General features: G+C 39.2%; 1 protein-coding gene across 1 annotated transcript; it reads right to left on the reverse strand.

The window, feature by feature from the left end:
* Positions 1-10,049: 10,049 nt before the first annotated feature.
* On the reverse strand, positions 10,050-19,510 carry SLC25A32 (solute carrier family 25 member 32). The gene is made up of 7 exons (XM_036263987.1): positions 19,069-19,510; positions 16,983-17,133; positions 15,082-15,167; positions 12,809-12,963; positions 12,338-12,451; positions 11,871-12,016; positions 10,050-10,777 (listed from the first exon to the last, which is right to left on the reverse strand). The coding sequence occupies exons 1-7, from the start codon at positions 19,220-19,222 to the stop codon at positions 10,642-10,644; spliced, it is 942 nt and encodes a 313-aa protein (XP_036119880.1). The 5' UTR covers positions 19,223-19,510; the 3' UTR covers positions 10,050-10,641.
* Positions 19,511-19,531: the final 21 nt, after the last annotated feature.

Below are 19,531 nucleotides of genomic sequence, written 5' to 3' on the forward strand. Positions count from 1 at the left end.
TAATCTAATTCCTACTAAAATTAGAGTGTCTAGTACTTTATATCTGAAAAGTTGAGTATAAATCTAACTTTGTATTTATTCATTTAAAAGTAATATATTAAAATTAAAATATACATATAGTAATGTTCCATATTTTAAGGGATATAAAGAGGAAGGAATTTATGTGTCAGGAGCTACACTAGCACTTTAGGAATTTTATCTTTATTTATTTGGTTCCCGCTAAGGGCGCGTACCTCGGTTGCAGTTTATCTCCGGCCCTGGTTGGGGTCGTGTGGGTGGCAACCACTCAATGTGTCTCTCTCACATCGATGTTTCTCTCTCTGTCTTCCTCCCTCTATCCCTCCTGCTCTATCTGAAGATACATGCAAAAATGTCCTTGGGTGAGGATTAAAAAAAAAAAGATCTATCAATTCTGGTTGAGGTGCTCCAAAAAAATTCATGATGAAGGAAGTACAAGTATAAGACTGATAAAGTTAAGCAAATCCTGTGTTTGAGTTCAAAGTTTCAATATGAATTAATAAAGTACTTTATCTTAAATAAAGTCAACTTGAATTCATTCCCACTGGCAAAGATGATATAATTTAAGCATTAATAAAGGTAACTGCAGTGGTTTGAAATATATCAAATATGTTTAAATGCATGAGCTTATAATGATATTAACATAAAATTCATTGGTCAACTTAGAGGACATCAGCAAACTAAATTGTTACTTTGAAAATTGATATTTTAAAAAGCATTTATTCTGCTCTCTATATATGAACTGTATTTCTGGGTAATCAAATTGTTGATGAAGGGAAATTTTTTCTTATAGAAATGTGCATGTGCGTGTGTGTGTGTAACCCCTCATGAATTAAGGGATCCAGCAATCATTATCAATGACCAGTAACATTCCAAAAAGGAAGACAGACAAGACTATGTGCCTCCTTATGAAAGTACATGATATTATTCAAGAAGTTGTTTCACCAAGAAACAATCAAATCTGGGTCTGATTTAGCCTCCATATATAACCATTCAATTTTAGGAAATACAGGAGATAGAAGAAAATGTTAATTGACACAACAGGATTATAATCAGCAAATCCAGAGTGGGAAATTCGAAGGACAACTTGGTTTCTTCAACAAATTGCAAGAAAAGAGAAAGAGAAAAAATATATTGAGTAAAAGAGATTTAATATATCAACCCATTTCAATGTTTGGACTTTATTTGGATGCTTAAGTTAGTTGAAGACATTTGAATGTGAGATATTTGATATTAAATAATTATGTATTTTTAGGTGTGATAATGGTATTGTTTTTAAATAGTGTTTATCTTTCAGAGACACTGAAATATTTGTGATAAAGTGATATGATGTCTGGAATTTGATTTTAAATAATCTGGAAATGAAAAGTGGATGAGAGGAGAACTAGATGAAAAAAATGTTGAAGACGTTTAACGTTAACCAAGATGGGTCAATTTTTTGACATATAGAGACTGGGATTAAGGACATTTTGGATGGGGACAAGAATGTTAGTTAAGACCTCTTTGAATAGTCATAAACTGCAAAGATATTTGTGTTTCATGGAATGCCAATCAACAAAGAGCATCCACCACAGAAGAGGTTCTTAATAATGAGATGGAAAAATAATACTCATTGAGGAGTCATTATGGTACCCATTGGTAGACAACATCCTGAAAGAATAGGATTCTGTCTTACAGGGTGTAATATGCTTTGGATCAGAAAGCATTATATGGTATTCTCTCTCCTATAGCCAGAATACGAGTGGTAGAAGTAGGACTGGCTTTGCTCACAATTACACCAAATAACCCATTTGAAGACTTTTTGCTTCCTGTCCTGGCAACTCTGAGTTCTGCTGGTTTGGAGATCTTAACACCCAAAAGGAGAATGCTTCCACCAATGGACCAACAATGTTTCACCGAATTGGAAGATGAGACTGTGTATTAGTTTTCTATTGGCTGCATCATAAATTACCACACTTAAAACAATACATTTATTTATCTTGTGGTTTTTGTGGGTCAAGGGTCTAGGTACAGGTTAGCTGAGTCCTTTGATCAGGGTGTCCCCAGACTGAAATCAAAGTGTTGGCAGGTGCTATGATCTCATCCGAGACTCCGGATCCTCTTCCCAGCTCTTGTGGTTGTTAGCAGAATTCATTTCCTTACAGCTATGTGATTCAAGTCCCTGTTTTCTTGATGTTTCTTGAGGTCGCGCTCGGGTCCTTCCCATGCAGACCCTTCTCTCATAACAGGGTTGTTTTTCTTCTAAACTGGCAAGGAAACAAACTCCTCTGCTTTTAAAAGATGTGCCTAATTAGGTAGGTCAGACACACCCAAGAAAATCTCCATTTGGATTTTCGTTAACTGATTAGGGCCCTTATTACACCTGCAAAATCCCTTTTGCCATATAATATAATCATGGAGATGATATTCAATTTTATTTACAGGCCCCAACCATGCACAAGGGGAAATTACATAGGGTATGAGTACCGGGGGCAGGAATTTTGGGGTCCATCTTAGAATTCTGCCTACCGCAGATTACTGCCTGGCCATTTTGCACTCCGTATACCACTGAACCAACAGGGGAAAACAGAAGGTTAATTTATTGGCTGTAGTGATTGATCCCAGTTACCAAGGGAAATTGGTTGCTGCTATTGAGGAAGCAAGGGGAGGACCATGTTAGAGAACGCTATGTTAGTTAGAAAAGGTGCGGTTGCATACCACTGAGTCATGAGAAGAGAGTTTGCTGGTTTGCCCGAACCAGCAAATGATTCTAAATTATGGAGATTTTATAAGGTTTTCCTAAAACTTTCATGCCAACAGTAAAGGTAATGGAAAACTACAGGAACCAGAAAAAGGCAGAATGATTGAGGATTCAGAACCCTCGGGAAGACAGGTTTGGATCACTCCACCAGGTAAAGAACCCAGAGCTGTAGGCAAGGAAAATATGGAATGGGTAGTTGAATGTGGAAGTTATAGATATCAACTATAATTGTGGCCACTTACAGAGACCAGCATCCTCCTGTGAAACTTAGGTTGCCGGTTCTATTCCCAGTCAGGGTACATACCCGAGTTGCAGGTTTGATTCCACCCCACCCCTGCCTCAGGGATCAAGACATGAAAGGGAAGGCAACCGATTCTCTCTCTCTCTCTCTCTCTCTCTCTCTCCCCCCTCAGGTGAGGATTAATTAAAAAAGAAAAAAGAAACTAGGACGGTGGTAGCTTTGCATATTTTCTCTTTATTATATGCACGTGTTCATCTATACTTGCTAACTCTTCTCTTCTTTCCTCTCCTTCCCATTTGTATTTTATTTTTAAAGTTGTTAGAGGTCAACTTTGCGAAGTAGCCTTTAGTTAACTGGAACCGCGATTGAAATTGAGTGGTAATTAACATAGCCTGCAATGGAGTCAGTGGCTGTTGGGGTTTAGTGTCTTCTCATTTGGGAGGACAAGAACTTCACTTATCAGAAGGATAGCTGCATCTTGCTAGGCTAAAATATAGTTAACTAATTTGTTGTTGTACAGGAATTCAAATCTTGTAGAAGGGTGCATATGGAAGCTGTGTAGTCAGATGAATCAACTGAGCCTCTTATCAGCTCCAAATCCATCCTGTTCTGGGATAATGGACGACTCTAGGCACTTCTTTAGAATGAGCACATTAAGTAGAGGACACTGGAGGACCATTGCAGGAGGATAGAAGCCTCTCTTCCTGGTTTCAGTGCACTGAAATTTTTTTCTTGCTCTTGCATGATCTGTCAGTGGTGTGTATATGTGTGTGTGGACATCTGATGGTGCTTTGTTCTGTTTGTATACCCAGAATGCACAGTCTCTTGACTACCTCACAGCCCCAGCCCAGGAGGCCTGGTGATCACCTTACTGCAGGCTGACGTCATGATTTTAGCAGTGCCCCAAACTCCCCGGCATGCCCATTCAGCCGTCTTAACTTGCTAGCCCCCTACAGGGTTGTTCCTGAGGCCTTTCCAATGTGGAAAAGGTTTGCTCCTGGCTTTGCACCTGCAGAAATGTCCTAATTTCCTCTGCAAACTGCTCACAAACCTTGTCTTGTTTTTCCCACAGGGTCATTTCCTATTTATCAGATGATTCTAAACCAGCTCTGGTCATGCAAACGAGCAAATTTTTTCACCACTCAGTGGTCTGCAACCACATCTCCAATGAAGTCTGAGTGCTAGAGGGAGGCCCCTCTTCCAAGCTTGTCCTTCCTTGGATATTCTCCCTTAGCCCCAGGGTACTGGTTAGAGTTCTCTTAACATATTTATATTACTCTAGCCTAACTTAACAATAATTTCAGCTTCTCCTGGTTAAATTTACTGTGTGTTCTGTCTCCTGGTTGTACCTAGATTGCTAGAGCTATGATTACATGGTGAGTTTGGGACAAAGAAGTGAGCATGAATAGCACTTTCTCTTCTCTCCTTGGGAATAAGCTGCCCACAGAGCATGCGCTTGCCCCCTTTTTCCTTGCCATAAGTTTTACAAGGGCAGGCTGTAAAATAGTCTTGGTGCATTGTTGTATGTGGCTGGATGGGTATGTCTACATGATTCAGGGGCTTGATATAAGGAAGCCCACTTTTATTTTTAAGATTTTTTTTTTATTGATTTTGAAAGAGGGAAAGAGAGAGAGAAACATCAGTGTGAGAGCAAAACATTGATTGATTGCCTCTTGATCCCCTACTGGAGATCAAGTCTACAACGCAGGCATGTCCCCCAACTGAGAATTGAACTAGCAGCCTTTTGGTGCACTGGACAATGCCCAAGGGTCATACTGGCCAGGGCAGGAAGTCCACTTTGATACAGACATAAGCCTCATTCTCTAATTTCAGCCTTATCACTAATAAAAATCAAATTTCATGCTCTATTTACCTCTCATCTATTTCTGAATTAGTTTAGGTCCTGGGTGGGGAAGGAGTTGATGTGACTCACTTAACAAAAGCAGCTTGCTGCCTTTTCTTTTGACAAGTTGAGTGTGAACTGGTTTAATCACTTTCTAGCTTTTAGTAGAACAAGCCTAATGTCATAATTCACACATATTGAAATTTAATATAAACATACAATGCTATAATATTTGATCTCAGAAAATATCTAGGAAAAACTTCCAAATCATCTGATTTTTTGTACAGTGGGGCCTTTTTACCATAAGCAGATTTTAGTTATTTTTCTAGGCCAACTGGTCAATCTTCTTTTATGCTTTCCATGGTGAGTTTAATCATCTTTAGTTTTTATAAATATTAAATGATATGATGTTTTTCTATAACACTAAAAACATCCTAAAGAACCTACACAGCATATGTCAGGATCCCAAAGTGCTCATCTTTAATAAAGGTGACCCCAATTTCCATAGAATCCAGAGTTCACCAGCATCATGACAGTAGATGGGAAAGTAGCGGACTTCAGGGTCCACGTCCCAGATTCCAATTATGTAGGAAGCTTTCAGTTGCAAAAAGTAATAGCAAAACCCAACTGAATCTGGTTTACAAGGTAAAGGAAATTTAATGGTTCACCCAATTGAAACTACAGAGGTGCATGTGCTAGGCATGAGAACTGACCCAGGGTCTCATATAATGTGACTTATGACCAAGTTTCTTTTCTTTTTTTTAGTTCTTTTTCTAGATGGTTAAATCTTAAACTTATCTGAAACAAAAGTATATCCCCCTCCTCCCCGTTTGAGGTAGTATCTATTTCTTTTAGTGTTTACTGTCATTTCTTTGGTGTTGACTCCATTTTGGACACCCCCATTGGATTTTGAGGAGCTCTGAGAGTTACATGAAAACTCATTCATAAAACAGCAAATAGAAAATCTATGTCGGTGTGTTCAGAAAATAATGTCTTTAAGAGTCAGTCTGGCTGGACCAGCTTAGGTAACTGTGTCAATTCCAAACCATTCATTACGAACAGAAATTAAACATTCAGATTGGCTCTGCTAATCAGGGCCCTTCTCTGGGACAGTCCATCTAAATCACAAAGGTGAGAATGAAGGTAGGGGGTAGGTTCTGAAAAGAAATTCAGGCTACTAGGAGGAGAAATAGATGCTGGGCAGCCAATAATAGGAACTTCCAGAGTCTATTTCCTATTTACTCATTTAGAAAGAAATCTAAGACTTTAACCCAAAATGTACCTCACATACATTCTCCATGTTACCTAACACATTTCTAGAAAACAGACATAAAAGTTAATTTCCCAGTATTTTATTTCTGTAATATAGTAATTTTATAATCACTTAAGACTTTGCCATGTAAGTGGTGATACATACTTTATCTGGAGTGATTTTATATTTAGTAAAGTGTCCATATTCAAAAGAAACTTCTCTCTGATGCCTTGGTGAACTCAAAAACACCTTTCAGTTGATATCCCTTTTTTAGTGTTTAAAAAACAACACAAAAAAGAAACTGTAGAATTATAAACCTAAAACCTGTATAATTTTATTAACCAATGTCACTCTAATACATTTAATTAAAAAAAGAAAACTCTTAAAAAATAGAAATAAATAAAAAGCACAACTTTCTAAAATTGCCAGACCACAAAAGCACACATTGCAATACAATAACCTTCTTTTCACAAGGCATCATTGTCTTGGTTCACATTCTTCCACATGTTCGTTCTCTAGTGCCTAGCTCCCGCAAACTGTTTTTTCGTTTTTTAACTTTTTTAAAATCCTCACCTGAGGGTATTTTTCCATTTATTTGGAGGGGAGGGGTAGAGAGAGAGAGAGAAACACCGATGTGAGAGACACACCACCAGTTGCCTCCCACATGACCCGGACCAGTGCCAGGGGGGAACAAACTGCAACCGAGGTACATGCCCTTGACCGGAATCAATCCCAAGACTCTTTGGTCCACAGGCTGATGCTCTAACTGCTGAGTCAAACAGGCCAGGGCTCTTTTCTTTTCTTTTGACCTGTATCTTAAATCTTCTCACATTCTCCCTACGATTGTCGTTCTGGTTTTCCTTTTGCCAACCTTCCCCACTGCCACTCCTTTCTAGACTCCCAGCACTTTTTCAAGCTAAAGTTCTTTACCTTTCCTTTCTCTGCTGAAATCCAAGAAAGAAGTCTCTAGTGAGATAATACGTGCAGCCTGCCCCACCTGCTTAACTGCTTGCAATCTGTCTTAAGCCTCTATAATTTGAATATACTTAGTTATCAGTGGCATTAATTCATTCCACTGAAACATTTACATGGTTGATAACCTTCTGAGCGTGCTCCGTCTAATTGGTCTTCCTTTGTCACCCCTAAGATGTAGCCATATCTCTCTGTTCCATTAATTTCTCTTTCTCTTTATACATCAAAAACCCCAAAAAGGTTTAGTAAAGCTCTGAGAGTTCTCTGACTAGTTCTCTGGTCCCAATCTTTCAGCTTTGTTTTCCACTTCATTACCTCATTGTCAACTCACTGCTCAAGACTGCTCACCTGTGCTTTTCCCTGTGGTTCTAAGGTTCCCTTTGAAATAGCTTCCTTCAAGGCCCAGCTTAAATGTTTTCCCCTCTATTAACCCTATTCTAGCTCCCCACAGGCTGTAAACTATCTCCAACTCATCACCCAGGTCCACAATACCACCAGATTCCTAACTAGCCCAACTAGTATCCTGCTTCTTGCCCGTCTCCTAATTGTTTCTCCACACAACCACCATGATCTCATGTTATCTAAACCCTTTACCATGGCCTATAAGGGCTGTGCTAAGTACTTTACTTGGATTAATCCATTTAATCCTGTCAGTAATCCTCTGCCAATGTATGTTTAATATCCTCATTTGTAGTAGTTTCTGTTGATGACTCACCCAGATCCCTTTTACAGTGCTGATGCACCTATAGCCCAGCGGTTAGCAGGTGTTGGCTGCTAACAGCTCATACCTGCACCTTATTTGGAGGGTTGCCCTCAGCTGAGCAGAGGCATCTCACCACCCTTCCAGCTCCTCCTGACCCCACTGCAAATAGTAATGATTGCCTGATATGGAAACAATAGCTCAGCCCCTCACCTCTGGGCAGGACAATCTATGTGGTCCAATCCATACTGCACAGTACACTGTAGGATCAGGTGGAGGCTGAACTTCAGAAACCTCTTCTTCCCCCACCGGGTAGTTTTCTTTACCTCATTACAAATTTATCTTAAGAGCACACCCTCAATAAGAAAGTCACTTGCCCAAGAATCCTCATCATACGTGTTGCTACGAAAGAACTGATCCAAGATGCAATTATACAGAGAAAACTTGAGAGGTAAAATGATTTGCCTAGCCCTGGCTGGTTTGGCTCAGCGGTTGGAGCATCGGCCTTTGGACCAGAGTCCTGGGTTTGGTTCCTGCTGGGGGTACATACCAAAAAAAAAAAAAAAAAAAAAAGATTTGCCTAAATCAAAGAGAATATGGGAAAGCTGAAATTAGAAGCCAATCTGGCTACTGATCCAGTACATTCGCCCCATACTGTAATGGCCACCTGTCCAACCTCCTCTGGCCACTCATCACCTCTAGCAAAGTAAACTCCTGCCTTAAGCCTTTTGTACTTCCAATTCTTGATATCAGTGTGTTTCCTCTATCTCATTGTGCCTTACTTTCTCACTTATGTCAAAATGTTTCAATTACATCCTCAAAGAGACCTTTCCTGACCCCAAACATCCTACCTAACATAACAAGTATTAACAAACCTGCTTTAGTGCTATAGTATTTAATACCTAAAATTCTATTATGCTTTTATTTGTATGTTTTCTGTCATTTGCACTAAAATGAAAGTTCCCTGAGGGCAAGAATGTTGCCTGGCTTATTTACTGCTATATTCTTAATGCTTGGTACCATACCTGGCACAGGGCGGGAGCTCAGTAACTACCTGTTGAAGAAGTGGAATGATTTCTTTTCTCAGAACTCTTATAGGCTTTGTACAAATCTTTTTGCATGTTCTTGACCTAGAACTATAGTTATTTAATGTTCATTTATTTATTCTGCAAGTTTGTATGCTCTTAAAGGACAGAAATTGTTTTATTAATTTGGAGTACATAGGAGACATTCAAATAATGACACTATCTCTACAATTCCCAATACATATCAACTGCAGCTTGTTTTTCCATACAGTGACTAGTATCAGGACTTCATATGAATTATAGTATAATCCAGAAGTATGAAAAAAAGTCACATTTAATTTATAAAGTAACAAATTCCTGGGCATATTACAAAAAATTATAGAAAATATAATTAGCTACTTATCATTTCACCTTTATTTTTAAAACAATGTCATTTTCAAAATAAGAAAAATAGACCTATTTTCAAAGAACCATTTAAATATGGCTTTGAAAACCACAATGTTTTATTTACAACAAATAGATGTAGTGTAATAGCAGTCATGGATGTTTATGATAAATAAAAATATTAGCATTATTCTGGCATCCCTTTGGGGCAGAACTTTATATATATTTACAGTGACTCATAAAAGTAAAACCAATAATGACCACTAATGTAATTTATACTTGAACCTGAATTTGAATAACCAATGTAGATTAGTAATTTATCAGGGAACTGGACCCATACATCCAAAAACTGAAGTAGGAAATTATAGTTTCTCAGCTCCATGCAGTTTGTCAACAAACACATCTCGGTCACTCCAGTAACCTATAAGGTGATCTACTTGCAACTCCAGTAAGTGATTTATGTGTAAAATAGCTGGATTCCAGTTGATTTTATCAATTTGAAAGATACTAGGTACCCATGCCAAAACTAATGGAATCCAGGATTACATTTTAAATTATGGAAGAACCTTTGGAAATAAAATCAGTAATGGAATGACAACAGACGTCAGATATTTCTCAAATTAAGAGAAGTACTCACTTCTAAAATGTCTCTAGTTTGTGTATTCCAGATGAATGAAAACTAAAGCACATTTACAGTATTTTTTTTTTTTAATCCTTACCTGAGGACATTTTTGCATTTATCTTCAGATAGAGTGGGAGGAAGAGAATGGGAGAGAGAGAAACATCAATGTGAGAGGGACACATCCACTGGTTACCTCCCGCATGACCCCAACCAGGGCTGGAGATGAACTGCAGCTGAGGTACATGCCCTTGGAATTGAACCCTTGACTCATAAGTCCATGGGCCAACGCTCTACCACTGAGCCAAATTGGCTAGGGCTACATTTTTTTCCTCACCAAATTTTCCCAATTGTAAAATGGTCAGGACTTGGGCAACATTATTTCCAACAAATCTTTAAAGTCTAATTTACCCATGAAACAGTGATGACATTCTTATAAGAAGCCATTTTCTTGCTATTGCAGAGGTCAATTTTAAAGTGAAATCAAGCAAATGAGTTCAGAAAAAGAAGCACATTCATCTAATCCATTTAGCAAATGCTGCAAATCAGCTTCTACTTGAACAAGGTAATAGAGAAATTTGTGAAACTCTCCACTTGATATCAGTTTTACTGTTGTGTTCATGGCAGCTAGTTCAGGCAGAGGTAGCCAAGTCCTCTATACACGGGGAAGGCAAAAAGCAGAAAAAACATTGTGAAGACTTAGCAGTTTTTTGACTTCTAATGATTATAGACCAGTTTTGATTATGAGCCATGTTGCTGCATAATATTCTTCTGAGTTTGACATTTCAAACATGAAAAATGCATGTTGCTGCCTTGGGCAGATGTACTGGACTTATCTTCTTTTAGCTTACTTTTTCTCTTCTCTAAGGTTAAATAAAAAATGAGACACATTTTCATATACCACAAAAGTAATACAGCAGGCTGGAGTCACTCTAATCAAATTGGGAGCAATTCCTTTATAAAATCCACCGATGCCTTCTTTCCTTTAAAGAGAAAAATAGACAGATACTTAATTTCCTATATAGCTAGGCTGAAGATGCAAAAATTGAACTGACATAGGGTATGGGGCCAGCAGTCAAACCTCACTGTGATATAAGTGCATGTTTCCAATGTCCTGAATGTAGCTTATGAGCCAGTTGTAGGGGCTTACATTCTCTTTATGGGCTGGCTGAGGAAGAGAGGACAGGGACACTTCAAAACTGAACTGAAGTGCGTTAATAATAACCATCTTTCAAATGCCTTTAAAGGTATAAACATACAGGAGTATTAACTGATCTAATGTAGGCATTAAAAAATCTCATATATTATATAAATTCAAGACAACACTAAATATAGCACATACCAAAATAAAACTATTTCCTTACTGCCTAGATAGGAATATGGTCTTGGAACTTGTCACTTGGGTTCTTGATAAATATTTACTAAATTGAACTTAAACATTCTAAATATTCTACTCTGGCCTTTTAGAGTTAAAGATAAATATGGGGATGTCTACCTGTAACAGTTATTACCATGCTAATGAACAAATATTTCTTCCATACGTAGAGACTAATGCAGTAAGTCCTCATTTAACGTAGTCCATAGGTTCTACTACCTTAAGCAAAATGATGTAAAACAAAACTAATTTCACCACAGGCTAATTGATATAAACAAGAATTAAGGTCAACATTGCAATGAAACAATATTATTCGAGGATCTGCTGTATTTGCACAAGTTATGGTACCCACAGCAGGTGTGGGTAAACCAGGTCTTTTAAGACTTCCTATATTCAAAGCCATTCATATATTTTATAACATCTAAATTTTGTTTTATTAATTTGTCAAAGCACTTTCACATACCTCATTTGATTTTTATAACAACCTTGTCAGCCTAGATATTATAATTTTACAAATCAAGCCTTAGAGAGATTACGTCCAAGCTCCTATATGTAGTAAATGGGAAATGGAAAAGCAGAGGCTACTAGCCATGCTTTCACCATAGCACCTTGACCTTTACTATAAAATTAATGTCAACTGGACAGTTTAAGATCTGCAAGGTACTTCCTAAGAGCCACTTCGATACACCACAAGCTCTCACCTCCATGTCCTTGTGATTACATCCGACACACCCTTGTAGGACATGTGCTGATCCTGAAGTCGAGCTCTCACAACTTGATATGGGTACGTTGCTGCTACAGCAAATATTTTGGATAGTGCGGCAACAGATATATATTCTGCTGTGCTCTAAAATGACAACAACAAACACGTGGCTTTCTTTAGATAGGATTTCTTTAAAAACATAAAGTATATAGGAAAACAAACATTTAAATAGATCTGTAAGTGAAAAGTACTATTTCCCCTCTTAACACGAGCTTTGAGCAATTAAGGGGTTCTATTTTTAATATCTGTGTGCCATTAGCCTATAAAATATTAACTATAAATTAAATTAGAGGCAGAGTCAGTATTCATCATCACAATACTCCCAAAGTAAACATGACAACATTTTCATCTACTATATGCCCACAAAAGCAAATAATACATTTTTTTTTTCAGGAATCATCTTACCAACTGGGCTTCTGGTAATCTATTGATATGCTGGTTGTATTTCAACTTCAATAATTCATATGCCATAAACTGAAGAGCACCATGTGATGTTCCAAACAGCCCAGGAACAAACCCCTAAAATGATATAACAAAAAAAAACACTAAACTAAGCAAATTCCCAAAGGACCACAGTTTCCAGGGAGGGTAGGTGACCTCAACATGTGACTTAAGTGAAATGGTTACTCAACAAAGTTTTAGACAATCCTCACACTCAGTCATATTATGATAATACAACTTATGGTAACGGGGACATACGGCTTAAAGTACAATTCCAATACTGTAAACTAGAGTTCACTTTTCATTAAATTTTTTCTTGCCTAAGTTTGGCTTCTTTTTTAGAACTGACTAGAGGTCATTCAGAACTCAGACAGTAGAGCCAAGGGAAATTACAATGGTCAGTTATTAAAAATGTATTGAATAATAATTCATTACCTTATACAATCCACGCACACCTTCATACTTATATATTTTCAGAAGTGCATCAAACATTCCTTTATATTGCCGCTGTGGGGAGTTAACATCGTACTGTAACATAAGGCGAGTTTTTGTTACCCATAATGGGTTTGTAATGCAGAGAGTCATGGCTCCTAAAAGCAGATTTAAATACAATTATTCAGCATACAGGTACTTTTTCAATCATGACAATCCAAATTAAGAACAGTCCATTTATATAAAGAATGGGTTGTCCAGGGTCTGTACCTACAACAGTGAGATGTGGTCGGTGAGGCACAGTATTAGGGCTAAAAAGTACACGTAGTTTTGGTTGGTAATAAAATAGTCCTCATGTGGTTAGTGAGTGGTAAATTAAAAGGGAGACAGAAATGTGAAACACTTTCCCATTGAGGTGTGAGGATAAAGATGTCCTAGCTTCTAAATGATGTGAACTGGTATAAGAGAAGAGATGGAAGCCCCAGGAAGTAGACTCTGATAAGGAGATACATATACTTAGGAGCAGGACATAGTATAACCCAGAGGGGTGGAAGATTAGGGGAAAAGGACCAGGAATCCACCAATATGTACATGTGTACACATATATCCACCCCGATTTTACCACAATCTTGCTCAAGTCCATTCAAGGTAGCTACTATAGCCCCAAACTAAAGAACTATGCAATGTAATAAGTATTATCTTAAATTTTTTAGAGAAAGTGACAATTTTGTAAATAACAACAAAACAATCTAAGTTTTTCATTTGCTGAGTTTTCTAAGTAGTCCCTTATTGTTCCTATGTGATTCAGATCCCTCTGCTAGCAGCTAGATATTAAAAAATAAGTAAGACAATTCTTGCCTTAAAAATCAACATTAAGCCCAGCTGATGTGGCTCAGTGGTTGAGCGTCAACCCATCACCAAGAGATGCCAGTTCAATTACCAGTCAGGGCACATGCCCAGGTTGTGGGCCAAAACCCCAATGGGGGGCATACAGGAGGAAGCCACTAGTCGATGTTCTCTCTCATGGATGTTTCTCTCTCCCTCTCCCTTCCTCTCTCTCTACAATCAATAAAGAAAAAAATTTGTTTAAAAAAAATCAACATTAAGAAAGCAAGGCATGCCCTGGCTAGTGTGACTTGGTGGTTAGAGCATTGGCCAGTGCACTGAAGGGCCTCAGGGCCTGTGCGGAAAGCAACCAATCAATGTGTCTCTCTCATATCAATGACCCCCCTCCCTTCCACTCTCTCTAAAAAGCAATGAAAAGAATATCCTCCGTTGAGGATTAACAACAACAAAAAAAAGAAAGTAAAGCATACGAAATATCAAAGTAGGAGTTTTAAAGACTTATGGGTCTTACTTTGTTTTCCCCTTCTGAGTATTATACACATATGAAGCAATTAAAGAAGGCTACTAAATTGTATAATTTGAACACTAAAATTATATTTTAATTGAAGAAACACTATACCAAATTATTTTAAATTATTAGAGGTTTATAATTTTTCTAAATTTTACTACCCTGTGATAAATAAAATCCTTGAAATCTATCCAGAGTAATCGATAAGAATACCTGCTTTTCAGGTCAGAGAAAGACAAGTACTACATGATGTCACTTACTTGTGGAGTATCATGAACAAAATAAGCTGTCGATTAGGACAGATCCAGAGACATGGAAGAAGGGAAAGGACTGACAAGCCTCAGAGGGAAGGGGGGATGGGGGATGTGAAAAGATACACCAAAGAACTTATATGCATATATGCATAACCAATGGACACAGACAAAGGTTTAGGGAAAGCGGGGAGGGGTCAATGAGGGAAGGAAGAAGGGACATCTGTAATACTTTCAACAATAAAGATAAAAAAAGGAATACTTGCTTTTTAATAAATTTCATGTGATCACTGATTAGTATAGTTAGATAAGCTTATTTAAATTCTGGTGTTCAAAGAAAAAAAGGCAAATAAAATATAAAACAAAAGTGAAAATCTGACGTTTTAAATTTCACACAGTTTTGCCCTGGCCAGTTTTGCTCAGTGGTTAGAGCACTGGCCAGTGGACCAGAGAGGCCTGGGTTCAGTTCCCACTAAGGGCACGTACCTCGGTTGCAGTTTGTCCCCGGCCCTGACTGGAGTCATGTGGGTGGCAACCACTCGATGTGTCTCTCTCACGTCAATGTTTCTCTCTCTCTCTCTCTTCCCCCACTCCCTCCTGCTCTATCTGAAGATAAATGCCAAAAAAATAAAATAAAATAAAAAATAAAATAAAATAAATTTCAGTCTTACCAGCTTCAGCAGCTGAGACGAGGTATTCTGTTGCCTCTAACCGCTCAGCTCTTCCTTCTGTCTTATATGACTTGATGGCATTGTAACTAAAAGAATAAAACATAAGCAGTTTAATAAATATTTGAATAGGTGTCATAAAGCAGTCAAGTCTGTTTTAAAGTGGTGTGTAATTTAACAATAATGCCTCAAGAGTAAATGTCAATGCATAATGCAACCACAAAATGAGAACTTTTCAAAGAATGAATTTGCTGGAATGGTTTACTGTTAAAATTATATGCCTCCTCCTCCTCCTAAATACATATGACTAGCAATACATATGTAATGTATTTTAATCACACACTCATCAATTAATAAAATGACAGGGCCCTGGCTGGTTTGGCTAAGCAGTTAGAATGTCAGCCTGCAGACCAGTGAGTTGCGGGTTTGATTACAGTCAAGGGCATGTGCCTTGGTTTCGGTTTGTCCCCGGCCCTGGTCAGGGTCACTCGGGTAGCAACCAGTTGATTCGTCCCTCTCATGTTGATGTTTTTCTCACTCTCCCTCTCTCTCCTTCCTCCCACTCTATCTGAAGATAAATAGAGGAATATCCTCGGGTGAGAATTTTTTAAAAAAAGGAATAAAAAACAACAGGGAAAAACAGGAAGAGGGGGGTAGGTGCAGTGGTGGTACAGTGATTGGGCAGAGAAGGCAAGGGACCAAAACAGGCACCTAACAAATATGTGCTGAACATCTATGTCTGGGTACTATGGTTGGCAAGTCTAGTAGATAAAAAGATAAACTCTCAGTGGATCCTTCCTAACAGACTCACAAAGACCACAGGCAGCACACAAATAATAAAAGGTAACACAGACAGTATCATAAGAGATTGAGAAACTATGACTGAGATCAGGGAAAGTGGCATTGACTGAGAATGGAGAGATGGGTACAGTTATAATAGGGAAACAGATGAACATGAATAAAAGTTATAATAAGAGTGAATGGGAAGACAGGGAATACCGAGCCACATTTGAGTGGCGCACTGACTTTTGGGCTTTATTTGGCACAAAATAGAAAACCACTAATGTGTTCCTGAGCAGGAGTCAAGTCAGCCTATTTTCTTTAACTCTGATTTCCACTTTCTCTTGAAAAAATATTTCAGCTAAATAAATCTTTCCAAGCTTTACCAATACCATTTTCAACACATAAACCTTATATGGCTTGTCCTTAGAAATCTCTTTGGAGAACCTACACAACTCTGAAATTCATAATAGTATGAATTTTATACATATATTTTCACTCTTCTGAGTATGTCTTAAAAAAATAATATTTAAACAATATTAAAGCTGAATTGTATTTTGCTTTCACTTAAAGCAGCACATGCTCCTCCAGTGCAGTGTAATGATGCTTTGTTCCCACGCTCTGTATACTCAATAGGTTGAATATGCCTGCCACAGGCACTTTCTGTGGCTTCTTCAGTAAGCATGCAATAGCAGTTATTTCAAATGGTGTTGATATGTTACAGGTTAAGGATAAAGGAAATGAATGAGCTAGGATGAAGATGAAGCACATGAAATAAGAGGTAAAAAGGAACATGCCTCAAACTCTTTCAGCTATGCACTGGCTTTTGCTTTCTGTTTCCAGCAGGAACTTTCCTGTGGTACATGTTCTTACTGGAACCCCAAGATCTGTTCTCTTCTGCTTTTCCAACTTCATTATGAATCAAGTGTATTTTGGTAAGCCATTTTCCTGAATTCATCTCACAGAAATGACTTCTCTAAGAGTGTTTCTCCGTTTCATCTCTGCCTTCTTCCTATTAAGAACTTTCTTCCAGACCAAATGCTAACAGAGGATGAAATAAGCCATTTTGTTCTTTCTGATTAAATGACTCATCTTGTTTTATTAACTCATACAGATCTACTCACAAGAAAAAGTAGAGTCCCCAGGATAAACCAGCACCCCACACATTTGGGGTTACTCCTTGGTAAAGTCCCCGTAGTCCATCAAGTTTCCAAATGGTAGTCAAGCAATGCAGAATTCCTTTATATTTTGGTCTTAGTTCCAATCCATCACTCACTACAGTAAAAGATACACAAAGTCAGGTGAGAGCAAAGTTCAAGCTCTGAATCGCATATAAACATAGATATTACACAATCATATAAATGAGATAAATTCAGAATAAAAAGATATTTATGTAGAGGAAATTATTTTAGGAAATATTTAATACTTTTAAAAACACATTCATGAATTTATTCAAGTTTTTATTGAGGGCATATTGAGCACTCAAATAATATTATAGAAAGTGTTGGAGTAGCATCTCTTAAATAATCCAAAAACCTCTTAAATAGGTTTCAACAAAAGTTGTTTTTGTTATTGATATCCAAGATTAAGGATTCAAATAATCAAAAATATTACTCAAAAAATAAAGAGTAGAATTGATTTAACTCTAAGATAAACCACCTCTGCCTAATTCTTAATGCAGAATTTCATATATAGTAATGAGAGAACAGAAACGACAGAAAATAGTTTGCAAATAAAGTTATCAAAGACCTTCTTTGAAACTATCTTTTCCAGAATTGTGTCTAGTTTAAATTCGTTTTTTTTATTTTTTATCCTCACCCGAGGACATTTTTCTATTTTTTGTTCAGATAGAGCAGGAGGGAGAGAGAGAGAGAAACATCAATGTGAAGGGACACATCGAGTGGCTGCCACCCGCACGACCAACCAGGGCCGGGGACAAACTGCAACCGAGGCCGGTGCCCTTAGCGGGAACCGAACCCGGGTCTCTCTCTACCACAGGCCGATGCTCCAACCGCTGAGCCAAACCTGCTAGGGCTAGTTTAACTTCTTAAATACTTTGTTAATTTTAATATACTTTATTTACTTAACTCAAGGCATTTAATTCAATACACCTTAAAAAAAAATAGGACCTGACTGGGTGAACCAGTTGGTTGGAGCTGTTATCCAGTATACCAAAAGGTTGAGTTCATTCAGGTCAGGGCACATACCTACATACCTACGTTGTAGGTTCAATCCTGGGTGTGTGTGTGTGGGGGGGGGGCTATGGCAGTCAATCAATGTTTCTCTCACACATTTATGTTTCTTTCTCTCTTTCTCTTTCTCTCTCCCTCTCCCTCTCCCCCCTCCCTCTCCCTCCCCCCTCCCTCCCTCTCCCCCCCTCCCCCCCCCATTCTTCAATAAACATATCCTCTAGTGAGGATTTAAAAAAATACTTGGCGCCCTGGCCGGTTTGGCTCAGCGGTTAGAGCGCCGGCCTGGGTCCAGAGAGACCGGGGATTGGTTTTCACTAAGGGCACGTACCTCGGTGACAGTTTGTCGTGCAAGTGGCAGCCAGTCGATGTGTCCCTTTCACGTCGATGTTTCTCTCTCTTCCTCTCTCTCCCTCCTACTCTATCTGAACAAACAAACAAACAAACAAACGGAAAAATGTCCTCGGGACATAAAATCCAAGTACTATATATATAAAAATATATATAGTACTTGGATTTTAGCTACCCATTTCTTCAAGGGGCCTTGTACCGCATTACAAACGTCAAACAACAAACCTTCAAGACAATTCTCTCACACCTGCTGGGGACTACCTCCCACTAAGCACTTTCATTTTCCTCTCAGCGCGTTGACAAACACGTGGCTGTCCTAAGATTTCAAAGTGCCTTCAACCGTGCATGTTTTGCCTGTGTTTTGGTCTAAACCCGAAATGTGACAATCCCTTTATTTTACAAATCAGGCTTTGAGTTCCACATTCTACCCCGGTGAGGACTTTTCTCCCTAATGCTCCCCATCCCTTACTCGGCGACGGTGGCCAGATCCCTGTACCAGGGTCCCTTCCTCAAATCTAGTTCCAGTTGAGCCCCTACTGAGAGCAACCTTTTTCAACGCTCGCCCTTAGCATGGGAGGAGCAGGGCAGACAAGGCTTCCTTCTGCACCTTTCCCACCCAGTTCGGGGGGACAACAAGGAGAAGGAGCCCAGGGTCAGAGTGGGCTCTTACCGGCAAAGCGTATCTTCACTAGGTCCAGCGGGTGCAGCGCGAGGTTGGACAGGACCCCGCCGCTCACACCCGCCACCAGGTTCTCGTACCGGACGTGGCGGAAGATCGCGCTCCACCCCGACGACCCAGGCGCCGACTGGCCCTGGCCCGTCATTGGTTCGGGGGCTGCTGACACCACGGCGCCTAGGGCCGCCGAGGTGGGATGAGATGCAGTGGCCGCCACGGTGCCGACGTTCGACACCCTGAATCGGGAACCCGGGGACGCTAGCCCACTTCCGGGCCGGGTCGCGGACTCGGACGCACGAAGTCGAGGGTCCGGGCGGCAAACGGGGCATGACAACGGGCAGCCGCAAGTCACGCCGGCGGAGAGTGCGCAGGAGGTGGGGCGCCCGCCCCCGGCGAGTCCCCTCCCAGCTTCGCCCACAGCGGCGGCAGGCTGGGGCTGAAGGACGACGACTGGAGC

Source organism: Molossus molossus, unplaced genomic scaffold (genome assembly GCF_014108415.1).
Source record: "Molossus molossus isolate mMolMol1 unplaced genomic scaffold, mMolMol1.p scaffold_m16_p_16, whole genome shotgun sequence".
Lineage (NCBI taxonomy): Eukaryota > Metazoa > Chordata > Mammalia > Chiroptera > Molossidae > Molossus > Molossus molossus.